Source organism: Pempheris klunzingeri, chromosome 5 (genome assembly GCF_042242105.1).
Source record: "Pempheris klunzingeri isolate RE-2024b chromosome 5, fPemKlu1.hap1, whole genome shotgun sequence".
NCBI lineage: Eukaryota > Metazoa > Chordata > Actinopteri > Acropomatiformes > Pempheridae > Pempheris > Pempheris klunzingeri.
Window position 1 is genome coordinate 3,050,579 of NC_092016.1, and position 21,185 is coordinate 3,071,763.

General features: G+C 40.3%; 1 protein-coding gene across 1 annotated transcript in view; it reads left to right on the plus strand.

Annotated features, from left to right (window-relative positions):
* Nucleotides 1-19,963, plus strand: part of cspg4 (chondroitin sulfate proteoglycan 4) — a 64,288-nt gene extending 44,325 nt beyond the window's left edge. The window contains exons 6-11 of the mRNA XM_070831468.1: nt 1,332-1,508; nt 9,916-10,114; nt 10,427-10,558; nt 11,746-11,906; nt 14,263-14,446; nt 15,513-19,963. Of these exons, the coding sequence (XP_070687569.1) occupies nt 1,332-1,508; nt 9,916-10,114; nt 10,427-10,558; nt 11,746-11,906; nt 14,263-14,446; nt 15,513-17,374 (2,715 nt within the window). The 3' untranslated portion in view covers nt 17,375-19,963. The remainder of the gene's footprint in view (nt 1-1,331; nt 1,509-9,915; nt 10,115-10,426; nt 10,559-11,745; nt 11,907-14,262; nt 14,447-15,512) is intronic.
* Nucleotides 19,964-21,185: the final 1,222 nt, after the last annotated feature.

The following is a 21,185-nucleotide window of genomic DNA, read 5'->3' on the forward strand; positions in this document are numbered from 1 at the left end:
AGTTAGCTAGGCAGATTATTTAGTCCTGATAGGCCTACTGCTCCAGCAGGACTACTGTAGGACTGAGGAACAAGAGCACGGGACACTGGAAGCTGAGATTCCTCTTCTGTATGCAGAAAGTCAACAGAGTTTGCTTGGCGCAGCCTCAGGTGCTGTTTTCCATCGAGCTCACTTGACACTGGATGACTGATTCCTTTGTGCATCTGCTTTCTCTCAAGGTTTCATCCCACAAGGGAGATTCTCCTTGTTCATGTGCCACTCCCAGACTTCAAGACCTGAAGAAGCCCTTTGTCTCAAAACTTTGGAAACATGTATTATCTACTTAGGACAGCAAAGGATGTAGAGTAAACTGTACAGAGATACAGCTCTGTTAGAACAGGGCATAAAAAGAATAGTTTGGAAATTGGGGAAATACATTTATTCGCTTTATTGCCCAAGATGAGTGGATCAGTATCACTCTTGTATCTGTCCATTAAATATGAGGCGACAGTCAGTTAGCTTAGTTTAGAATAAATACAGGAAGCAGGATGAAACAGCAGGCCTCACCCTGTCGAATAAAAACCTAAACCTCAATATAATGCAAAAAAAAAATGGGCATCAAACAATCAGTTTTTAATGCTAAGTTAAGCTAACTTCCATTCAACTCTACACATGAAAGTAAAGAAAGCATTACAAAGTGTAAAGCTGAGTAGCGTCCCATGCAATCCAGACCAGAAGACTGTTGTTGTAGGTGCATGCTCGTATTATTTATGATGATATTGGGTAAGAAACACTGTTATTCATATTAGTAAATGTGTGTGTTTTTTTTGCTTTCTGACTTTTTAGGATCCTGCCTTTCACAAGATGCAACCGACAGCATCTTTTGTTTGATATTCCCTGTCGAGTAAACTCCCACATATTCAAACTTCACTTTGTATTGCAGGCTTGCTGTTATTAATGTGCAGTCTCCAAGCTACATTTGAGATAATCAGGTACCCCGGAGCCACAGAAGGCATTGTACAAATGATTAATAAACTGACTTTCATGGGAAAATCATACATCAACATATTTGAGTCAAATGGAGAGATTCAGATTTTGAGATGAAATCTATGACATGAATGTGAGTTTCTCCCCTTTCTCATTGGAGTTTGTCCAGGTTAACCAGGACATGAGGCTTCATGGTTTCTCTACAGCAGTGTTCTATGAATAGGAGTGTTAAGAGACACCGTCACGCTGTAAAATTTTATTCCACCTTTCAGGCTCACCCAGGCCCTGACAACTTTATGATGTTTCCTACCATTCAGGTCTGATTCAGAATTGAGTGACAGCTGGATCCTTTTTGTCTTCTCCAGATGAAACTTGGACACATCTACTACATGCATGACAGCACCGAGAGCACCGAGGACAGTTTTACACTCTCTGCCTCGGTTTATGAGATTGAGCGCCGGAGCCTCCCTGTCACCATCTCAGTGACCGTCATACCAGTCAATGATGAGCCGCCAAAGCTGACACGTAACACAGGACTGGAGGTAATGCTTTGCTCTTTGAAAGTGCATGTGCTGTTACTTGGAGCTTTTCCCCAACGTGCTCCAACGTTAAACTGGGTGGAAATGTCGCTGTGGGAAAAAGCTTTTACATCCACAAAATGTAAACGTTCAGTTAGTTGGATACTTTTTTCCTTTAGTTGGTTTCAACTGATGAGAATTCAAACTGACCACAACCGTCACTTTGTGTGAGGGAAGAAAGTACAACGTTTATATTGTGCCCTTTCGAAAAACAAGAGAATGATTTCATCTGAAATAGATGAAACGACGGAGAAAACAACTTGCTTCCCTACACGTTTATGTCAGTTCCAGTCCTCAGTTTTTTCATACTTTTGTGGATTTATTTGCTTTCTCTCCGGCAACTGAACTAGTCCAACGTGTGTGTGTGTGTGTGTGTGTGTGTGTGTGTGTGTGTGTGTGTGTGTGTGTGTGTGTGTGTGTGTGTGTTTGTGTGTGTGTGTGTGTGTGTGTGTGTGTGTGGGATTGAAAGCCTGTAGACATTCCCATATTTTGCATGCTAGCTGAGCCACACACAAAAAATGAAAGAACAGCAAATAAGTTGCGTTAATGATCAATAAGACTCTTGCAATGTTATAAAAGGTCATTTTAAGTATAAAAAAAAATTCCTCCTAGTGCTTTATGCTTCATCTTCATTTAGTAGAAATGTGAATTTAGTATTGTTTACCTGCTCATTTAGAGGTCACGAGAGACGCAAACACTCAAAACATCTTGTTTTGTATTGAACACCTTACACCGAAGGTTGAAGCTGATATAAAATCGTTATGTTAAGAATTAATAATCTCCGAACTCTGAGTGAACTCTGGAGTCATTGCTGATATTTCTCACATCTAGACTGGACAGTTTGAGCCGCAGTTGCAGTCTTCTTTCATGAATCCTGTATGAACTGAGAATTAGATTCACTTCAAGCAGCAAGTAAAATAAATGCAGAGAAGTTTTACTCAAACACCGACACTCTTGCTGCATGCTGCACCAGGACAGCAGTGGCCTCCGCGGCATATTTGTTCTCATGAAGAACCATGAGATAGAAGTGAATTAGCATATTGTCATCATCACTACTCCCAAACATGTAAAGTAATCATGTAAGCCACATGCAAGGATACGGTGGCAGTGATTCACTACTGTAAGCACTCAGTGCAGTGTCAGGAATAATTTCCACATGCTGTGTGTGTGTGTGTGTGTGTGTGTGTGCATTTTGATGCACTGTCAAATTTGCTGATGTCTCACTTTGCACCAGAATAGGCATTAGAGAAATATAGTATTATTCTCACTGTGCTTCTACTTTTACCTGCGTCACTCAAAGATATCTGTGACTGAATATTGAACAGCCAACTCTGATGAAAAAGATTTCAGAATGTGTCTAATTTGGAAATCTGTAATCTGTAATTGACATTAGTTTATATTTTCTAATCTATCACAATAGAAGTGTGTATCACTCCAATTTAAGACTGTTATTTGTATAATTAATGGCTTTTATTGTCCATCCCTGAGTAACATAGTCATACGAAACACATTTGTTTATCTAAACTCAATTTTTAATTATTCCCATTATGTGGATCCTGTGCCGTCAGTATAATGAACTGTGATGCAAAATAATGAATTACTAGTATGCTGGAAATGATAGATTTGCTGTTATGAGGTCTTTCTGACCATTGCTGAGCTGATAGTGTCAGCCTGTGTCAATGAAAAAGATAATGCCTGAAATAGACAACATTTCACTCCCGACCCATCTGAGGTGATACGCATCTCAAAATAATTAACAATTCAATAAATGCACAACTGAAAACACTTTCAAAATACTCAATCAATTCCAAAAAGTGGAAGTAAACAGACTATATGTGTGTGTTATCACGGAGTCTATAAGAAGTGTTTGATGAGATATTCTTACACCAACACGTGATGGACATACAACTGTGCTCTATTTAGTGTTTTTACACTCTGCAGCACCACACTGTTACATTTCCAGCTCTGCAGTTAGATCTCATTGAAATCACTAACACTAAATAATTTAATCACAGTAATTACTGTTTGTTGTAAAAGGACAGGCGTTCACTCAATACGATCTTTATTCAATTGGCTCCGCAGCAGGTTCGCTGTGTGTTTGCGACATTATTTCAAACCGATTCATGTCGGTCACGAAAGAAAAGTTTGGAAGGATCAATGAAGTGAATTCTACTGTAAGAGTAGGCAGGCAGTTGGAAGAAGCCAGCAGTAATCAGCTCACAGAACTGGAAACCAAGTGTGTCATTCAGCCCTCCCTGCTCTGCCTGCGGCTCCGCGTCTCCCTGGCAACCCGTATTTTTGGAAAACCAAGATGGTCGACGAGACCACGGCTTTCTGGCAGAGTGAGGGCGGCATCCAATCCCTGTGCCTCCTCTACTGCGGCTGCAGAATGTAACATAATAATATGTGGATCTCTCCCCGCACTGAGCCAGCGCTGACCCAGCGGCACTTGGATTGATTTAGAGCAGGAAGCGTGTGTGTGTAGTGACCTCTGCAGCAGATGATCAGACATGATGACTAACACGGCCGTGATTAGGCTCTGCTCAAGCTCACCATTGATCCTGGTTGGCCCAGCCTATAGGATACAGCTGCTCTGGATTAGGGTTCACTCTCTGTCTCTGTCTGGTTCCACTCAACTTTGCTGTATCTGTAAATAGTTATTTCTCTGAGTGACTTTTTAACAGTCTAGCTTCTTATCTATCTATCTATCTATCTATCTATCTACCTATCTATCTATCTATCTAATAGATGAAGTGATGCTACAGTAGGTATTTATGTAGTTAATCTTCCTCTTCAGTTAGTCTTCATGGCCCCAGATGAATGCTTAGACACAGACTATAAATCATAGTTCTTGTTGTTTTCTAATGGGTTGTGCACATTTACTTCCCCCCCTACCTAATATACTCTTGAGTTAGACGCACCCCGGTGTCCCCTGTATTTTAGATTTCAAGTGCCCGGGCAGTTTGGGATTCAGCTTCAGACGTCTGGCGCCCCTCAGAGTCTCAAACATTCAAGAGATGCGGTATCCCGTCGAGTCATCAGCAAACTCAAAGTCATTTGTCTATGGCAGCTCCTTCATTACTGCCTCCAAATGAAATATCAGCCATTGTGTCTGATCAAATTAAATTTGCAGCCCATCCTCTTTGGTGCTAAATGCATTGATTGTTATATAAACCACTAATTTGCAAGGCCATTTTCAGATCACTTGCCCTAGATTGCCTGTTGCCTTGCTGGCGTGCAGAGTGGCCTAATGTGGCCATCTAGTGTCAGGGAGGGGGTTCTGCACCGGGAAGATAGTCTTGACAATACCTTGAAACGAGTGATGTGACCTAATTTTAAATATTGGCATCTTTTTTATAAATGGAGAAGTCTGTTTTACAGTTTGAATTCCCTTCTCTGTCTGGAAACTGTTTCATATTTCTTCCAGGGTAAGTCTGGTATATAAAGTCGTATTTCAGCACAATAGGTAATCAGTGTTGAATACATGGTGATTATCGTTATCCTCATCAGGCGCGTCACAAGCCAATATAATCATTTGTGTCATAAATAAAGCACTTTCTCTCTCACGTCAGCCGCTCTGGGGATGTCACTCGATGAGGGTCAATTCGTACTTTTTGCTAAAAAATGCACAATTAATTTGGAAATGGTGGGCGAAGTCATGGAAATCACTGGCAACAAGCTACAAAAACAGAAAGAGTCAAAGGCCTTTTACTGTAATTCTTCAGACTCTTTAATGTCTCCAGCCCACAGATCCAACCCCCTGTCTACCTAAGTGGGTTTTAAGCCTGTAATTAGCACTGATTTGTATATTTATTAACATTCAACTTGTATTTAAAAGAGTCAAAATGACTCTAAAGCACATAATTATCAAATTATTTGTATAAAGAAGCTCAAAGTAGAATTCAATTTCTTGTTCTAGCAGACGAATTTGCCCTTATCACCAAATTCATACATTAAAATCATCAAACTCTTATTGTGGACATTTCTGACTGTTTCATGTTGGAGTTGGAGTTTCATGTACATACCTGCTCAGAGGTCGTTGGTGCTCCAGATTCCTCAGATTAATGCTGAACTGGTAAATACTGCTTTTTGACTCAGTATATCTGAAACAAACCACAGCATATCGTGAAGATTAAAGAGTGACTTAACACTCCCAGGAAATCTTCCTTCTGCTGACCTCCTGCGGTTTAACTTCTGATCCTTCCTGCAGTGATGTGCAGGTGTACTCCAGCACCACATGATAGCACTGTTGGAAGTGGTTACAGCTGCAACAAAGCACACGTCTGACCACACCAATCATAGATGCTGCATGTGGTCAGCAGAGGTGAAACGGGCTGTCAGCTGGAGACGGCGGTGAAAACTGCTCTTTGGCGTGGTGTTAAAGTTTGGTTCAATTTGATGCTTCTGAGAATCTGATAGAGAACTTTAAGTTTGTGAATCTCGTAAAAATTTAATGGTGATAACTGATGATGACTGTAAACAAATGAAAGCATAGTCGAGGTGACTAGAAGCTTTAGTCTTCAGGCTGTGCTCAAAATTAAGACCATATTTTCTATTGTCTGTTGTCAGGAGATTGTTCCTACCCTCCTTGAAAATAAATCTGACAGCATTGTATCTGTTTGTATTAGTGGAAGAAAGATGGTGGAGTATTGTAGCACTATTTTTGCCTGCAACAATGCTTCTTAATGCTGAGAAATTGGCTAGGTGGGTGGTTCTATTATCAGCTAAGTCATCTCTGTGTATTATGTCCAGGGCTACCACGGGGACTATCAGCCTCTCGTGTCTCTTTCGATAAGAGGAGGGATAAAACAGAAAGAAGAGAAAGCATAAAGCATCTGTCTTGTCCATGGTGCATGGGCGATAGTGAGTGTTCCGCCTTAAGGCAAACAAATCCACTTCTACCTTTCCTAACAGAGTCCAGATTGGTTAGAATATTTGGGTTTAGTATGAACTCACATCAGGATAGTTGAACAGGGAGCACACCAGGGGTGTATCTGGCTGTGCTCTCTGCAGGCCTGAGATGTAAGCCGTCTGGAGTAGGTAGATATTCTCCCGGGCTGGATATCATCGGTTCTCTGCAGGTATCAACGGCAGAGTGGATAAAATGCTGCCCCGTTTGTCAGTGCAGGCTGATATGATGCAGTTGCGAGTATACCTGAAATATCCTAGCAACCTATCAGTGACGTGGAGTGATGCAGGACCATCATTTTCAGTAGGAAGATGTGATATCTTCCTCTGAAGGTGAGACGCCACCTACCGAGCTCAGCCAGGCTGGTTAGCCTCATTCTGTCATGGAGGTACCCGACACATCAAAGGTTATTCCATCTCCTCCGATAGTCTAAGTCCCTTACGGCTACACGGTCACCAAATCTGGTATCTCATGTGTATCAGTTCAGGTGGAACCACAGGCTGAGCCGCTGACTTCTGCTATCAACCCATGTTTCACAAGTTTTAGCTAACCTCCTTATATACAGATAATGTAATCTAGGGGTTGGAGAAGGGTCCCCCACAGTGTGCAAATGCAAACAGTTCTGGCCACCTGCTCACTCCCAAACATCAGCTGCCCAGTGAGCATTTAAATGATGATACTCTGGGCTGAATGCAGTCATTCAAATCCTGATGAAACAACAGTTACATGTAACTTTGATGTCTAGAAATGTTTACCTCTCAAGCAGATTCAGTCTGGTTACATTTGACTTGTAAATCATAAAATCAAACAAACACGTACAAAATAGTCACATCAGAAGATCCTTGTTCTATTTCTGCTGTAAAGTGAAACAGCCGATTTCCACATCCAACCATTCCACACAGCCAAATCCAAATGGTCACCATGTATAAGTCTTTTTCACTGATCTAATATGTGTAATGCTACATGTTTAGCAAATGTTTTAATGGGTTTGCATAATGCATGTTTTTCAATCCTTACTTATGTTCTATTGTATGTAAACTATGTGAAATTTAGGGTTATTGAATGTTCATTAAAAAGTCAAAGGCAGTCTTAATGCAGATATGCAGACAAGGACTCCCACACAGAATTAATGACCTCCGCTGTCACTATACAATACTGTTGAAATAAAATCTATAGAAACTGCACCAACAACATAAACAGTACTGTCTATTTCCCGTCAACTCCAAAGGCAACTTGTATATGAAGTATGTTTAAGATCAGCTTTTTACTCTTTGAGGCACTGCCGGGAAGTTTGGGAAGTCGTCACAGTTATAAAAGTTATAATTTGAGAGCAACAAAGACGCAATCTACCAGCACAAAAAGTGTGTAATGATGGATTATGGCTTCGAACTGTTGATGCTGTGTGTCATGGTGATAAAGCCTTGATGGAGCGTCAAACTGAATGGGATGTCAGTGGACTCCAAGGCAACTAAATTATACACTTCACAACACAGTTGCTGGTTTGGAACAGGCTAGATGCGTCTGAAATAGCAGAAATGAAATAGAGGACTGAAAGAGGCAGCAGTTTTGTCTGTTTGTTTTGGCTTTATGTTTGCCTCCAAAACATGAGGAATAAAGAGGATTTATCAGGAAAATGGAGCATATGTTTTATCCACATTAGCAGTGTGGCTCGAGGGTGGTGCCATTCAGTCCATCACTTTGGACAAGGTTGAATGAACACAACAACTCCACTAGCGCCACCGTGACGTTGATATTGTTCGAGTAGATACCTCAGCAAATATTTGCTGCATTGCCTCAGGATGAATTAGATATTGGCTGGAGATGATCCCCGAATTTCTGTCATCAGGTCAAGATTTTGCAGCGCACCAGTGCAGCTTCGTGGAGCCACCAGCATGGCTGCAGACTGCTAGTCTCGTTTTGATGAGTGTTTTAAAATGTAGTGTCTAGGCACTAAATTTGTCTGGATCTTCATTATGTTTGGATCACATAGCCTACAGTGTAAACTTAAAACACTAAATTAAGTATTTAGGCTCCTATCACAGTAAATTAAAGAGAAAGTCCACCCTTGAGCACTTAAGCACTGTTGAAAACAACTGTTGTTACCGTCCCATGCTTTTCTGACTCGCTCCGTGTTATTTGGTGGTGCATTTTTAAATTCATGTGGAAAACTGCAGCTAAAATGCAGCTCCATAACAATAATAACAATAATAAACTGAATTTATGCAGCACTTCATACATGAAATCAAGCTCAAAGCGCTTTACAAAATCAAATCAATTAAATACAATGATGTTAAAAACATTACAATTAACTAAAATCTAGATCATGAAAATTAGTCCTGAACTGCTTCTTAAAACTGTCTAACAATAAGATAAATAAAAACAATGATGTTAAACAAGGTAAAATTAATTAAAAGCAAAGATCATAAGAATAAATCTTGTGCTGCATTAAACTATTAACAGCGGTTGTTTGCTTGACTCGTGCTTAATTCTTGCACCAGTGTTACTCTGTAGAGAAATACGTAATAGAAGAAATGGAAGTTTTTCTTGTTTTTCAATGGGCAGCATCCAACAGTTTGAAGTTCTCAACTGGAAAACCTCTCAATCGCATCCTTTGTCTGTGTTTGCTTCGTCTACAGGTAGTTAAGACAGGTTGAGAGAAACTGGGTCACTAAAAAAAAAAATCTCCTACATCAGAAAATAACACTTGACATATGTGTTATACGCCGATGATACACGCTTGTACGTGCCACATAGAATAAATGAACTTCTAAATATAACTGACTCTCAGTGATTTGCACCTGAAGCTTTCATATCCACAACTGAGGCTTCCTCCCACCTCATTATCCTGCCAGAGGCTTCTCGCTCCTCATCCCAAGTCTTGAGAAAGAGGCAGCGACAGACGTATCAGAGGGCGAATGGCTTTCGAGATCGATATGTACCTCTTACTGCTGGGCACCTTCGGCTCACTCTCCCAACTGATTCCACCTATTTAAGGATGTCTTTCTGGGGATCTGGCCCATTTCTTTCAATTAATGCTCCTTTCAGCCAGCAGACCATTAGAAGTCCATTAAAGCCCCTCCACCCAGGGAGAGTCATTCAGCCTGCACTGCTGTGCTCCATCTTCTGATAACAGGAGCGTCTAGACTGCCACAGAGAAATAATTAACCTTTTATATTGTTACTTTAGAGGCGGCTGTTTGTAGAATTTGTATTTCTTTGCTTTTGTTCCTCCTGGTTGCTTTCTTTTTGTTGGTTTCTGCTTCTTTGTTTTGATCAATCTAAGAAATTTCTTTGGTACTTTGAAGAATGTCAGACAGCATTATATTGTCTTTTATACAGACACGTCTAATAATTGTCAAATGAACTCCTGACCCCTGGCTTGAATTACATTTCTCCAAACACACTGTGGACTCTTTTCATCTCTGTTTCTATTCTCTCTCTCTCTCTCTTTGATATTTCACAGGTTCTTGCTGGAGAGGAAGCTGACATCACCTCCAGCATGCTAAACACCGAGGACGCCGATACCCCCTTGGAGGAGCTCGTTTACCACGTTGAGATGCCGACCAGTGGGATGGTGGCGTTGAAGGAGGCGCCCGAGGAGGGCATCCTGAATTTCACACAGGCTCACATAAACAAAGGGGAGGTCATCTTCATTCATGAGGGTGAGTAACTGTTTGGTCAATCTGACTTTTTCTATCACTATTATTGCCCTCTGTCTTAGACTGCTGGTATTACAACAACATCACCTTCCATTGATAAAGAAACCTCCACATATACATTGTGCCATGACACTGTCAAAATAATACTTGAGAGTCATCTTTATTTGCCCTTATATTGTGCCAAATAAAAGTGTAATTTTAATCAAGGCTACAAAGGAAGGTCTAAATTACATTCTGCTTTTATAATTAGTAATAATAATAATAATACTAATGTGAATGAGCAGTAAGTCACATGCAAACCAACCTGTCCCCCAGGTGAGGAGTCTGGAGGTTTCAGTTTCACCGTGACAGACGGAGAACACACATCTCCTCTGTACCGATTTGTTGTCACGGCAAGGCCTCTCACCATCACCATGGTTACGCAGGAAGAGCTCATGGTATTTCCAGGTAAGACGTCAAAATCCCTACGATTTTAAGTTAAGTGATGACAGCGGCAATGGAAGGATAACCACTTGTTCAACCCCGTCACTACAGCAAGATGATAATAATAATTAATAATAATAATAATCAACCATTCCACCATATAAAACATCATTCATAAAAAGTTTTATGTGTACAAAAGAACATCTTTTTAGTTTTAGAGATGAAAAATTCATTTAATTTCACACTATGCCAGTTTTCCACCAGGCACAGTGGCCAGAAATGGTGATTACAAAATAATGGCACAATGATTTTGCTTTAATTTCCCAAGATTCTCTTCAAGCAGTTCTTTTAAAGACATGCAGAAGCATGCTAAAATGTTGTGTAACAGAAAGCCACAAAGCCAGGAGACTGGTTTTTACTGGTCATACAGTAGGAAGCTGGTAGCTACACAATCTCAAAAGCTATCAGCTATCATGTTTATCCAATTTAGCCAACAGATATCGAGATATGTTTGGGCCAAGACTTCCTCTTCCTCTCTTCTACGTGTCTGCTGATCTCTCTAAAGAGATATCTGCAAAGAAACAGAGATAAACAGCGAGATGATTGTCACATTCCAAGATTGCATTTCAGCCGGGGTGGCCTCTTTTGGACTGTGCACTCAAACTTCACCGGCCAATTCTGCTCCGATTACAGTCAGACTACAAATGGAAACCAGAATGCTTCCGATACCAAAATCCTGCCCTGTGCCTGCTGTCATGCAGATACAGTATCTGTATCTGTATGTAAAGATTAGTAGCTGCCAAACCCCTGACTATGCCCAAGCAAACAAGAGTTACAGTCAAGACTTGATTCAAAATGATCCAGTACACCGAAGAGAAATTGTTTTGTTTCAAGTCTGTTTAAATACTTCTCCAGATGTCAGTCAGCACAGGCAAAAACATCAGTTCTATTTATGATAAACTTTTACACACTTTTACGCATGACACCAGAGATGAGTTGTCACTTTTCTGAAAGCTCAGAAGTGGAATGAAGTTATCGCCATCAGGAAACTCTCCTGCAGCGTAATATGCATGAGTTACTGTAACCGCTAAAAGTTTGAGGCAATTCTTGACTCACAAACCATTTCACAAGCTCAACTACTCTTCTAAGAGGCCATTTTCCAGAGAATCATCTCAGCTCTTAGAGGACCATGTGTGTGTGTGCACTTGCAGGAACAAGGCAGCCCATCACAAGTGCCAATCTGGGGGCTGTAACCAATGAGGATGGAAATGAGATAAACTACTCACTTATCCGCCCCCCTCGTCTGGGCAGACTCATCCTGGCCAATGACAGGAACCAGTATGAGGAAATTACTCGCTTCTCACAAACGCAGGTAATTACTTTTTCTGCCTGTGATGCTAAATGTGTGTTTCTGGGATGTATTTCTTTTAGGAAGCATCCATCTCATTTCCCTTCCTCTCCTCTTGAAATTAATGTTCTACATTAACCTTTAATGATAATAATGAATTATTAGTAACATTAAAAAGTAAACATTAACTACATTACATTCTTTAATAATCAGTTTCATTTAGGGGTCATTGTAAGTGTATGTTAAACTATTATTCTTTTTTTTTTTCAAATAAAATCCTCTTTGAGGTTTCAACATTCCTATTAATAGCAGTTTGTGCTACTAAGCTGTCACAGCAGTTAAAGGCATGCCAGTCGTCTGCTGCATAGACCATCAGACGTGTAAGAAGACATAATGCTGCTTTAACACACAAAAACACAGCTAATCTTCCTTTTAACACAAACCGGTGCTGCAGAACTCACCACTCTTCCTGAAGGTCTTCATTTGAAGTGCTGTTCTAACAATGAACATGATGTTTCCTACGGAAGAATATCAGGACTAGAGGGGGGGAAGATGGGTAAGGTGTTATTATTTTGCATTTTGAGAATAAAGTTAAATCGTTAAGAATTAAGTCCAAATGATTTGTGACACTAATACTGAAAGTTTGATTTATTCTCAACATCTTTCAGTTCTATTCCCAAAATGCAAAATGAATTTCTAATTTCTTGTTCCTCATGTGTGGCTTTAATTCTCTTCCATAGTTTCCTAACCTCAACCAAGTTGTTTTAGTTGCCTTAACACCTCGACCACGGAGGTGGCAGATTGAAACACTGGTAGAAAAGTCATATGTGTCATTTTAGACAAAAACTCTAAAGTACAAGTTCTTTTTAATCATCCCAAAATCTTTACATCAACAAATACTGAACAATAAATGTCAAATAAACTAAACTGCATATTAAACAAAGTATTTGAGAGACTATTAGAGTTGCCTGTTTCAGTTGTCTTTCAAACAAAGTAGGCATCGGTATGTTCCTCCTCCTCAGCAGCAGGGGGCCTCATTGAACATTGTGCCGTTGAGATGTTCACGCTCACCATTAAGAGCTAATGAGCTTTTAGCTTTGACATTGATTTAATAGTGTGTCAGGACTGCGTGACTGCAGTCTTTCAGTTAAATACTGATAAAGTGTCTGTCAAAGCTATTCTATGTAATGGAGAGGATTTAGATTTACACTGGGGGTCACGAGCAAAGAATCAAACCTAACAAGAGATTTGGGGATTTTTTTTGCAGGATTTTTTATAGAAATATTTAGATTATGAAAGAAAAGCTCCCAGGCTCTCTGAGTCCTGAGTATAATGAAATGTCTTTCGTTTTTTATGGCTGACACCTACGTGTTTTTGACAACACCCTTCACCAGGGTGTGGCGTGGTCCTTGATTTCAAAGAGCTCTTTTGTTCATTGAGTGTCTTTTTTTTATTGTTTAATAGTGGTTGTAGTTTTTTTTATATGTTCCTTATCCTCTGTGAAGTAAAGATGCACTTCTTTTTTCTCAATTTACTCAGATCACATAACCAAAGGAACAAATACATACACCAAAATGTTGCTATTGGTATTTTAAGCATGTAATGGATGGGGTTTAGGATTATGGGGTACATGACTTGACCAGCTCATGCTCATATAGCCAGTGTTTGCCTGCCATGGTGGCACTATGTTCTCACCCTCCTCTCTGTCTGATTCATTCAAGACTGTTTCTTCATCTCCAGTCGGGACATCTGACCGTGCTTGGATGAGCATGAGAACAAATTCCTTCGCTGCAAACTGCTCTGTTTAGAGTGTGACGGAGAATCTAACACTACGTTGAGCTGAAAACATGATTTCAGTTATTCAGCAGTGTGTGTTTGTGTGTGCCTTCATGAATTTACTCTTGCCTGCCTGTGTGTGTCTGTATTTGAAAGACAGAAGGAGAGAAGAGTTGAGTTTAGGACACGGTGACCTCAGAGAGGGCGAACACAGGCCGTCACATTCCAGTCCTCAAACCCAGATCCCAGTACAGCTGAGCCAAACCACTGCTGCAGCCATTTCAGCTCCCATTTCACTGTGGTGCTCACTCACGTCAGAGGGAAAAAGAGCAATAAAATAATTCAGCAAACTGAAGTGTCCTCAAAATCACTCAAGTAAAACCTAAGTTGCAGTCAAATGGGAACAAACTTAAAACTTAAAGTTCATATTGTGAAGAAGGTTTAATAGATATTTGTCCAAATTAGTCACATTATATGTCCTATTAGGTATTTTAACACAAATACAAACCTGTAAACTAACTTACATATTAGATACATACTAACTTGCACATTATGATATTTAACAGCTGACCATCCCCTACATTTTGTCTCCCATGATGCACAGCTGGAGTCAGGTGTGGTCTACTATGAGCACCAGATACCTGAGGAACCATTCTGGGTGGTGAGGGACTCCGTAGAGCTTACTCTGACATCCCGACCAGCCCCAGACGTCCGTCACATCCTGCCCATCACTGTTTCTTACTATGCTGCTCACAGCAACATCTCCTCACAGCTGTGGAAGAACAAAGGTAACTGATGAAATGATATGAAACACAATAGTTTCATATAAATAAATGACATACTGAAGTCAGTCCCTTTAAATCTAAATAAATCGCCACTCTATCACTGATTTAGCAGTATTGTAGTAATGCATACATGCAGAAGTTGTGGTGCAAAGATGAGTGGCTAAGCCTGCAAAGCCCCATTACAGGGCTTTGCCTAAAATAACAACACTAGAGTTACACTGTGGAAATATTGTTTTCACCAGCTGCAGCTGTGATTTAAATAGACCCGTCATGATGTGTATTTCTCTGGTTTATTAACCTTTTTTCACACAGGGTGGACTCAGGCTCAGCATACATGCTCATTTACAGCAGCACCCTATTAACAGTTAGATAGAACAACAGAAACAAAATAATAAGACACTTATTAATAAGACAGAAATTAGACGATGTTATTTGTAGGTTTCCCTAACTCTAATGCTGGAGTTAGAGAATCACTGTATCATACTGAATACCATTTGAAGATGTAATCCCACACCCAAAACATATCTTTTGTGCGTGAAAAACTCCCTCTGTAGGGGCTATAGTCAACTTAGTTTGAGTGTTTCACACTGAAAAGATTCAGTTTGAATAGAGTTCCAATTGAAAATTGAGTAGTAAAATGTTTCCAATGTATCTTGGAAGAAACTTCCATTTGCTAAATTGTAAGGGACACCCTGGATTGAGGGACCATGGATATATTATTGTGTTTATTATGGTCAAATACACGTTGATGTGTATTTGTGATTAATCTGCCATTGTGCTGGGAAAGCTTGTTCTTCACTCTCATTTTTTTTTAGTTTTAGAATAAATTTTTGGACTTCATTGCTCGAACAGTCCAATGTCATAAAGGGATTGATCACTCTTGCTTCTTTTGCTGCCAAACCAGTTAGCCCCCTGCTCCATCTGCCTCTCCTAATATGCCAGCAGCCTAAATGCACTGTGCTGCATAATAAATGTCATCAGGAGGCTGCCAAATCTGGACAGAAAGTGTCTGAAAACTTTTTAATGACATTTAGAATTTCTGTCTGTTTTTTGTTTTGTTTCCACGCAGGTCTGGAAGTTGTGCAGGGCCAAAGGAAAACCATTGATGATTCAATTCTTGATGCTTCTAACCTTCTGGCTAGCCTGCCTGAAGCTCAGAGAGGTGATGTGGATGTGGTTTTTGAGATTAAGCAGTTCCCTAACCATGGTCGAATCACCCTGGGTGGTCAGGACCTGCCCCGTAATGCTCCATCTTTCATGCAGGAAGATGTAACTCAAGGAAAGTTGGAGTATCTCCACGATGACTCAGGGGCCTCCTTTGACAGCTTCTCTTTCAGGGCCCGCCTAAAGTCTGAAGGGCGGGGTGTGTCCTCACCCGCTGAATCCGTGATCCTGGAAGAGGTCTTTAACATCTCAGTCAAGAGGCGGGGCTCAGATCCTCCTGAACTAGTCACTACAGACATGCTCTTGGAGGTTCTTCAAGGCTCCATGACCATCTTGACCCAGAAGTATCTTAACACTCAAGATGAGGACAGTCCACCAGATGAGGTGCACTTCAAAGTGACCAAAGCCCCGAGCAACGGTCGACTGCTTGACTCACTCACAATGGACCCCATATCAGAGTTCACACAAGAGATGGTCAATCGTGGGCAGGTGGGCTTCTACAGCGATGGCAGCCTTGCCGATGGCTTTGTGGAATTCATTTTGTCAGATGGAGAACACCAAACAGAGCCACACACGCTCCACATTGGTGTCCTAGCTCGCACCCTGTTTCTTGACAAAGCTCCTGAGATCAAGGTGAAGCAAGGTGATGATGAGACCCTAGTGACTGAGGAGATGTTGAAGGCCACTACCGGGGGGCCTGTTGAGGAAGACATCCTTTACAAAATCACAAGCGTTCCGAAGTATGCAGCAGTCATGGTAGACCGGCAACCCACATCCGCCTTCACCCAGAAACAAATCAAAGAAGGCAGAGTCAGTGTCCGCTTCGTCAAGTCCACTTCACCTCGAGACAGTGTTGCATTTGTAGCCCGCAGCCGGGCTGCTAATGTCTCCTCTGTCCTCAACATCACAGTCCAGCCACTGGCCAACATCGCTCAGGATCCTCTCTTACCCCAAGGTGCTACTGTCCAACTGGACAGGAAGCTTCTGGATGCAACTCCCCTGGCAAACAAGACCAGAACCTCCCCAACATTCACTGTCATTCAACAGCCAAGGGGGGCTCGTTTTGTGAGGTCTCGAGGTCCTGGTGCAGGCCAGCCAGTGGACACATTCAGCCAGAAGGACCTGGATGAGGGCCGAGTGGCCATGGAAATTCAAAGTAGTTCTTCTGGATCACGAGGTAGTGTCGCTCAGGATGAGGCCCGCTTCCTACTCAAAGCCCATGGCGTTCCTCCTGCAGAATGTGTGCTTTCCTTCCAGACAGGCCCCTACAATGCCTCAGGGGTCTACCCAGCCACCTTGTTGAGGATTCCTATAGAATCCACATCAAAGGAGAGCAATGATATCCCTGGTGTGGCTGGGTCCCCACGTGCCACTCCAACAAGACCCCGCTGGAGTGAAAACGACGACTGGAATGGCCCCACTACAGCATCTCCTGGCTCCAGCTCCCATGGGAAACCACACGTTTCCCGGCGTAGCAACTTCTGGTCTATTCTCATTCCGATCCTGGTAATCCTCCTCCTCTTGCTCCTGGCAGCCATCTTGGCCTACTACCTGATACGCAAAAACAAGACAGGCAAGCATGATGTCCAGACAGCAGCGTCCAAGCCCAAAAATGGAGAGGTGGCCGGCACAGAAACCTTTCGCAAAACTGACCCAGCCAATAACATCCCCATGTCCAACATGGACTCCAAAGACGCAGACCCGGAGTTGTTGCAGCACTGCCGGACAACGAACCCGGCCTTGAAAAAGAATCAGTACTGGGTCTGAGACATTTTGAAATAGGACACAGAGGGTGGTGAATCCTCAAGTGTTTGGAAGCCTCCTCAAATCAAATCATTCCTCTCAGTATTAAAGACCTCTTGCCACATCAGTTTAAAAAGAAAATATTTTTTTGACACCATTGGTTATTTACTTATCTCAACATAACTGTGGACAAATTCTCAGGCAATGAAACACTGAATACTTATTGGCAAAGAAAGAGGCAGTTTTTATCTAAGGAGGCTCATTCCTTGTCTATTTATTTTAGTTTTATCATTCCTCTTTGTCAAAGGGCACAAATGAAGACATAAACATGCCATATGTTTGCAAAAAATATTTTGGGTGTGCTCTGTTGTATTCCAATATAATATCATAGGCCAATATTATTCATTTAAGTGGACAGGTAATTTAAAGTCTTTGTGATAGTTTGATTTTAGTGTTTGGTTCATCAGGAAAGTTGATAATCCTTGTACAGAGATGATGAGGTAAATATATTCTGTATTATCTAGAAGATGATAAACTGCCTCTTCGTGCTTCCTCTTTATTTTTCAATGTTTTTAAGGTTGTATTATGTTTCTCAGGGCTAAATTCAGTTTAAAGGAAAAGTACAACATTTGGGAAAATATGCTAATTCACATGTTTTTTTACGAGAGTTAGTTTAGACGATTGATGCCACTCTCATGGCTCGTGGTTAAATATGAAATTACAGCAAGGACACATTAGCTAAATCCAATAATGAACAAGAAACAGCTTCACTGGTTCAGTCCACAAGTAAAAAATATTCACTTACCACCACCTCTAAAGTTCAGAATTGACATGTTTGTATAATTTCTACAAAAGTGACAGAATAAACAGAACAAGTTGCGGTTTAACGGAGGGTTGTGTGCCAGATTGTTTCTGCAGTGACTTCCTGAACCTGGCTTGCTGAAACAGGCAGACAGTTTCCCATGCCTCCAGTCTTAATGCTAAACTAACAATTTCCTGGCTGTGGCTTCTTATTTGACAGACAGACATGAGGGTGGTGGTGTCGACCTTCTCAACTAACTCTCTTTAAGAGATCAAATAAGCTTAGTTCCCAAAATGTTGAACTATTACTTTAATGTCATCACACAAGCACATTTCAATAGTTTGACTTTTGTGTAGTAAGTAGGTCGTTTAATACTAAAACAGTTCAAAATTAAAACCTTGTTGCTGCGACTTGCACAGGTTTGATTGAATTTAGCTCAGAGTCAAGTCATCATGTGTCATATCTTATTATTTCTGCATGCTTCCATAGTGCTTGTAAATATTCACTGGACTGGCACAGCACTGACCGCAAAACTACACAGTACACAGTTTGTAGACCACAGGCAGGACGTTATTTCGGTAGTATAAAGCGTCCGTTTTGGCTGACAGGCAGGGATGAGGTCATCTCAAATTGGGATGTTTCCAGTTTCCAAGTCTGCAATTAAGAATTCATAAAAACTGGTTGGTGCTGGGGAGGGGAAAAAAACAAAAACGCCCCACTGGTTTGGTTACAATGATTTAAAATAAAGACATTGACAGAGTTTGGTTTTAAGTCTTCATAGCTATTTTGAATTTAAGCATTCCATATTTAAGCTGAATATACAGACTGTCGTGTATTGAAATCATGAGATTTTTAAAAACTCTTTAGAATTGTTTTGTGTGTTGAAACTTAGAAGAGCATTACTGTAAATCAGATTCCTCTTATTCCTCTTTAGGCGTCTTTACTGTCACTCTGTCCTGTGACGGTTATCTAATTCTTGAATGTTGAATGATGATACTTAAGGTGAAGTAGAAAGTGTACAATGAGAAAGTCCGTGAATGTTTTTGAAAGAATAGAAAGACTTTAACTATTTTTTGACTATTTGCTGTACATTTCTTTTCTCATACTGTATACCGATGACACCTTATTCTTCGTGAGTCGTATACTGAATATACAATAATTTCTTTGCAGTATTCATCTACTATTGATCTTATATTTTGCTAGTGTTTGGAGAGCAGGAAATGTAGGTAGAGATTTTACAGACAGCACAGAGCTCAGGAATTGATGCGTTTCAGTGACATTGCTTTTCACAGATAGCAGAAATAAAAATATTGGTTCCTCCTTCGGGATATCACATCCACATCTTACCAGGTTTATGTGTAAATATTCTGTTTTTGAGTACGATTTCTGGGCTTGATCAACGTCTCAAAATATATATATATATCATGTTTTGCATTGCATTGAAGGTATAGGTATATGTTAGTACATTTAATTAGACTGATCAACCACAAGTATGCCTGAGTGTGTTTGTCTGTGTGTGTGTGTGTGTGTGTGTGTGTGTGTGTGTGTTCGTGCAGGTGCCCGTCACTCCATTCAGTCACTCATCTGTTTCATGCTTACAGAGTTCATTGCAGAATTTTATCACCAGCTCTCATTTTTCATTATTTATTATTTCTGTCACTCCCCATGCATCAGTTCATGTGAAAGCTATGTGCTTTGTCAGAGATTAAACAGTAAAGTGTAAACAGCAAGTGCCTTTAAAAAGGATGGTAATACAAAACAATGTTTAGAAAGAGAAATGTCTATTACTGCAGTATGTCTCTGAGCGTGTTCTCGGCACTAATGGAAATAAAAACTTTCATGCAGCAAAACCTGTGTGAATTGCTTTATGGGTGACTTTGTTGTTCTACTGTTGTTGAGTTGAGACTTGCATGATTCATTTTTTTTTTTTTAACATTTCTTAATCTGCTTTTTGGCCAATTAACAAATGTTTCAAAAATCAGACATGTTTTATCACCTTGAAATTAGTCCATGAATCTTGCACGGAGCATATTAGTAACTACTAACTATTAATGTTGGCCTGTCTTCATTTCCTCACAGTGAAGTTTAAGAAACTTAAATATATTATTTTAGTTATCACGAAACAACAAGGCAAATATCTGAATTCTGCCCACGTAGGAACTTAAGGTCTCTAACGTCCGCTTCTTGTGTCTCCTGAATGTTTCCAGAGCACAATTGTGCATTTCCTGCCTTTGCCTTTGAAGTTTAAAATAGTTTTCCTCTCACTATTAGATGAGAATATTGCTTCTTTAAACAGATGTTTGTGCTGTTTTTGTTTTGTGTCATTTCTTTTAGTTCTGTCTTGTCGCTCTTGCATCTGTCATATACTTTTAATGCTAAATTGTGAAGCACACATTAACTTTTTATTTTAGCCCAAAATTGTAACAATAGAAAAGACATAATAATGCTTTTGATATTCATTTTTTCTTTTAATTAGTGATAATTTTTGCTGTCCATGAAGTGATTTATATTATTGCATGTTTAGTGTTGCACAATATATTTTATTTACAAGTTTCTTCCAAGTTTCTTATTTTACTTCATGATATATGTAAGTTGAAATGTAATGCAAATGTTTGCATGATACCAAACCAGACTCAAGAATAATATCCAAATTATAAATGTATTTACTAATTTTAAGCACTAAAAACACACACTTATTTACAGTGATGGCCTCAGGTGAATTTAGACACGGACAGGAAACTACAGACAAGATCTGGATCCTTTTTATTAATGCAAGTGTATGACAATATAGTTTACAAGAGAAAGACACAGCATTGTTCATGTTTTAGTTGTTTTTAATAAAAGAAAGCGCTGCCTTGTTCCCAGGGAAACATCTTTTTGTTGTCTGCTTCTAATAGACTTAAAGAGACTTTTGAGCACCAGGTGGCGCCAGGGTGCAAACAGGCACTTTAAAGAAACTACATCAGCTCTTACAGCCATTCGTCAGCATTTTAACAAGGTTCTCTCCATCCGTCATTCTTTCCAGTCAATGGC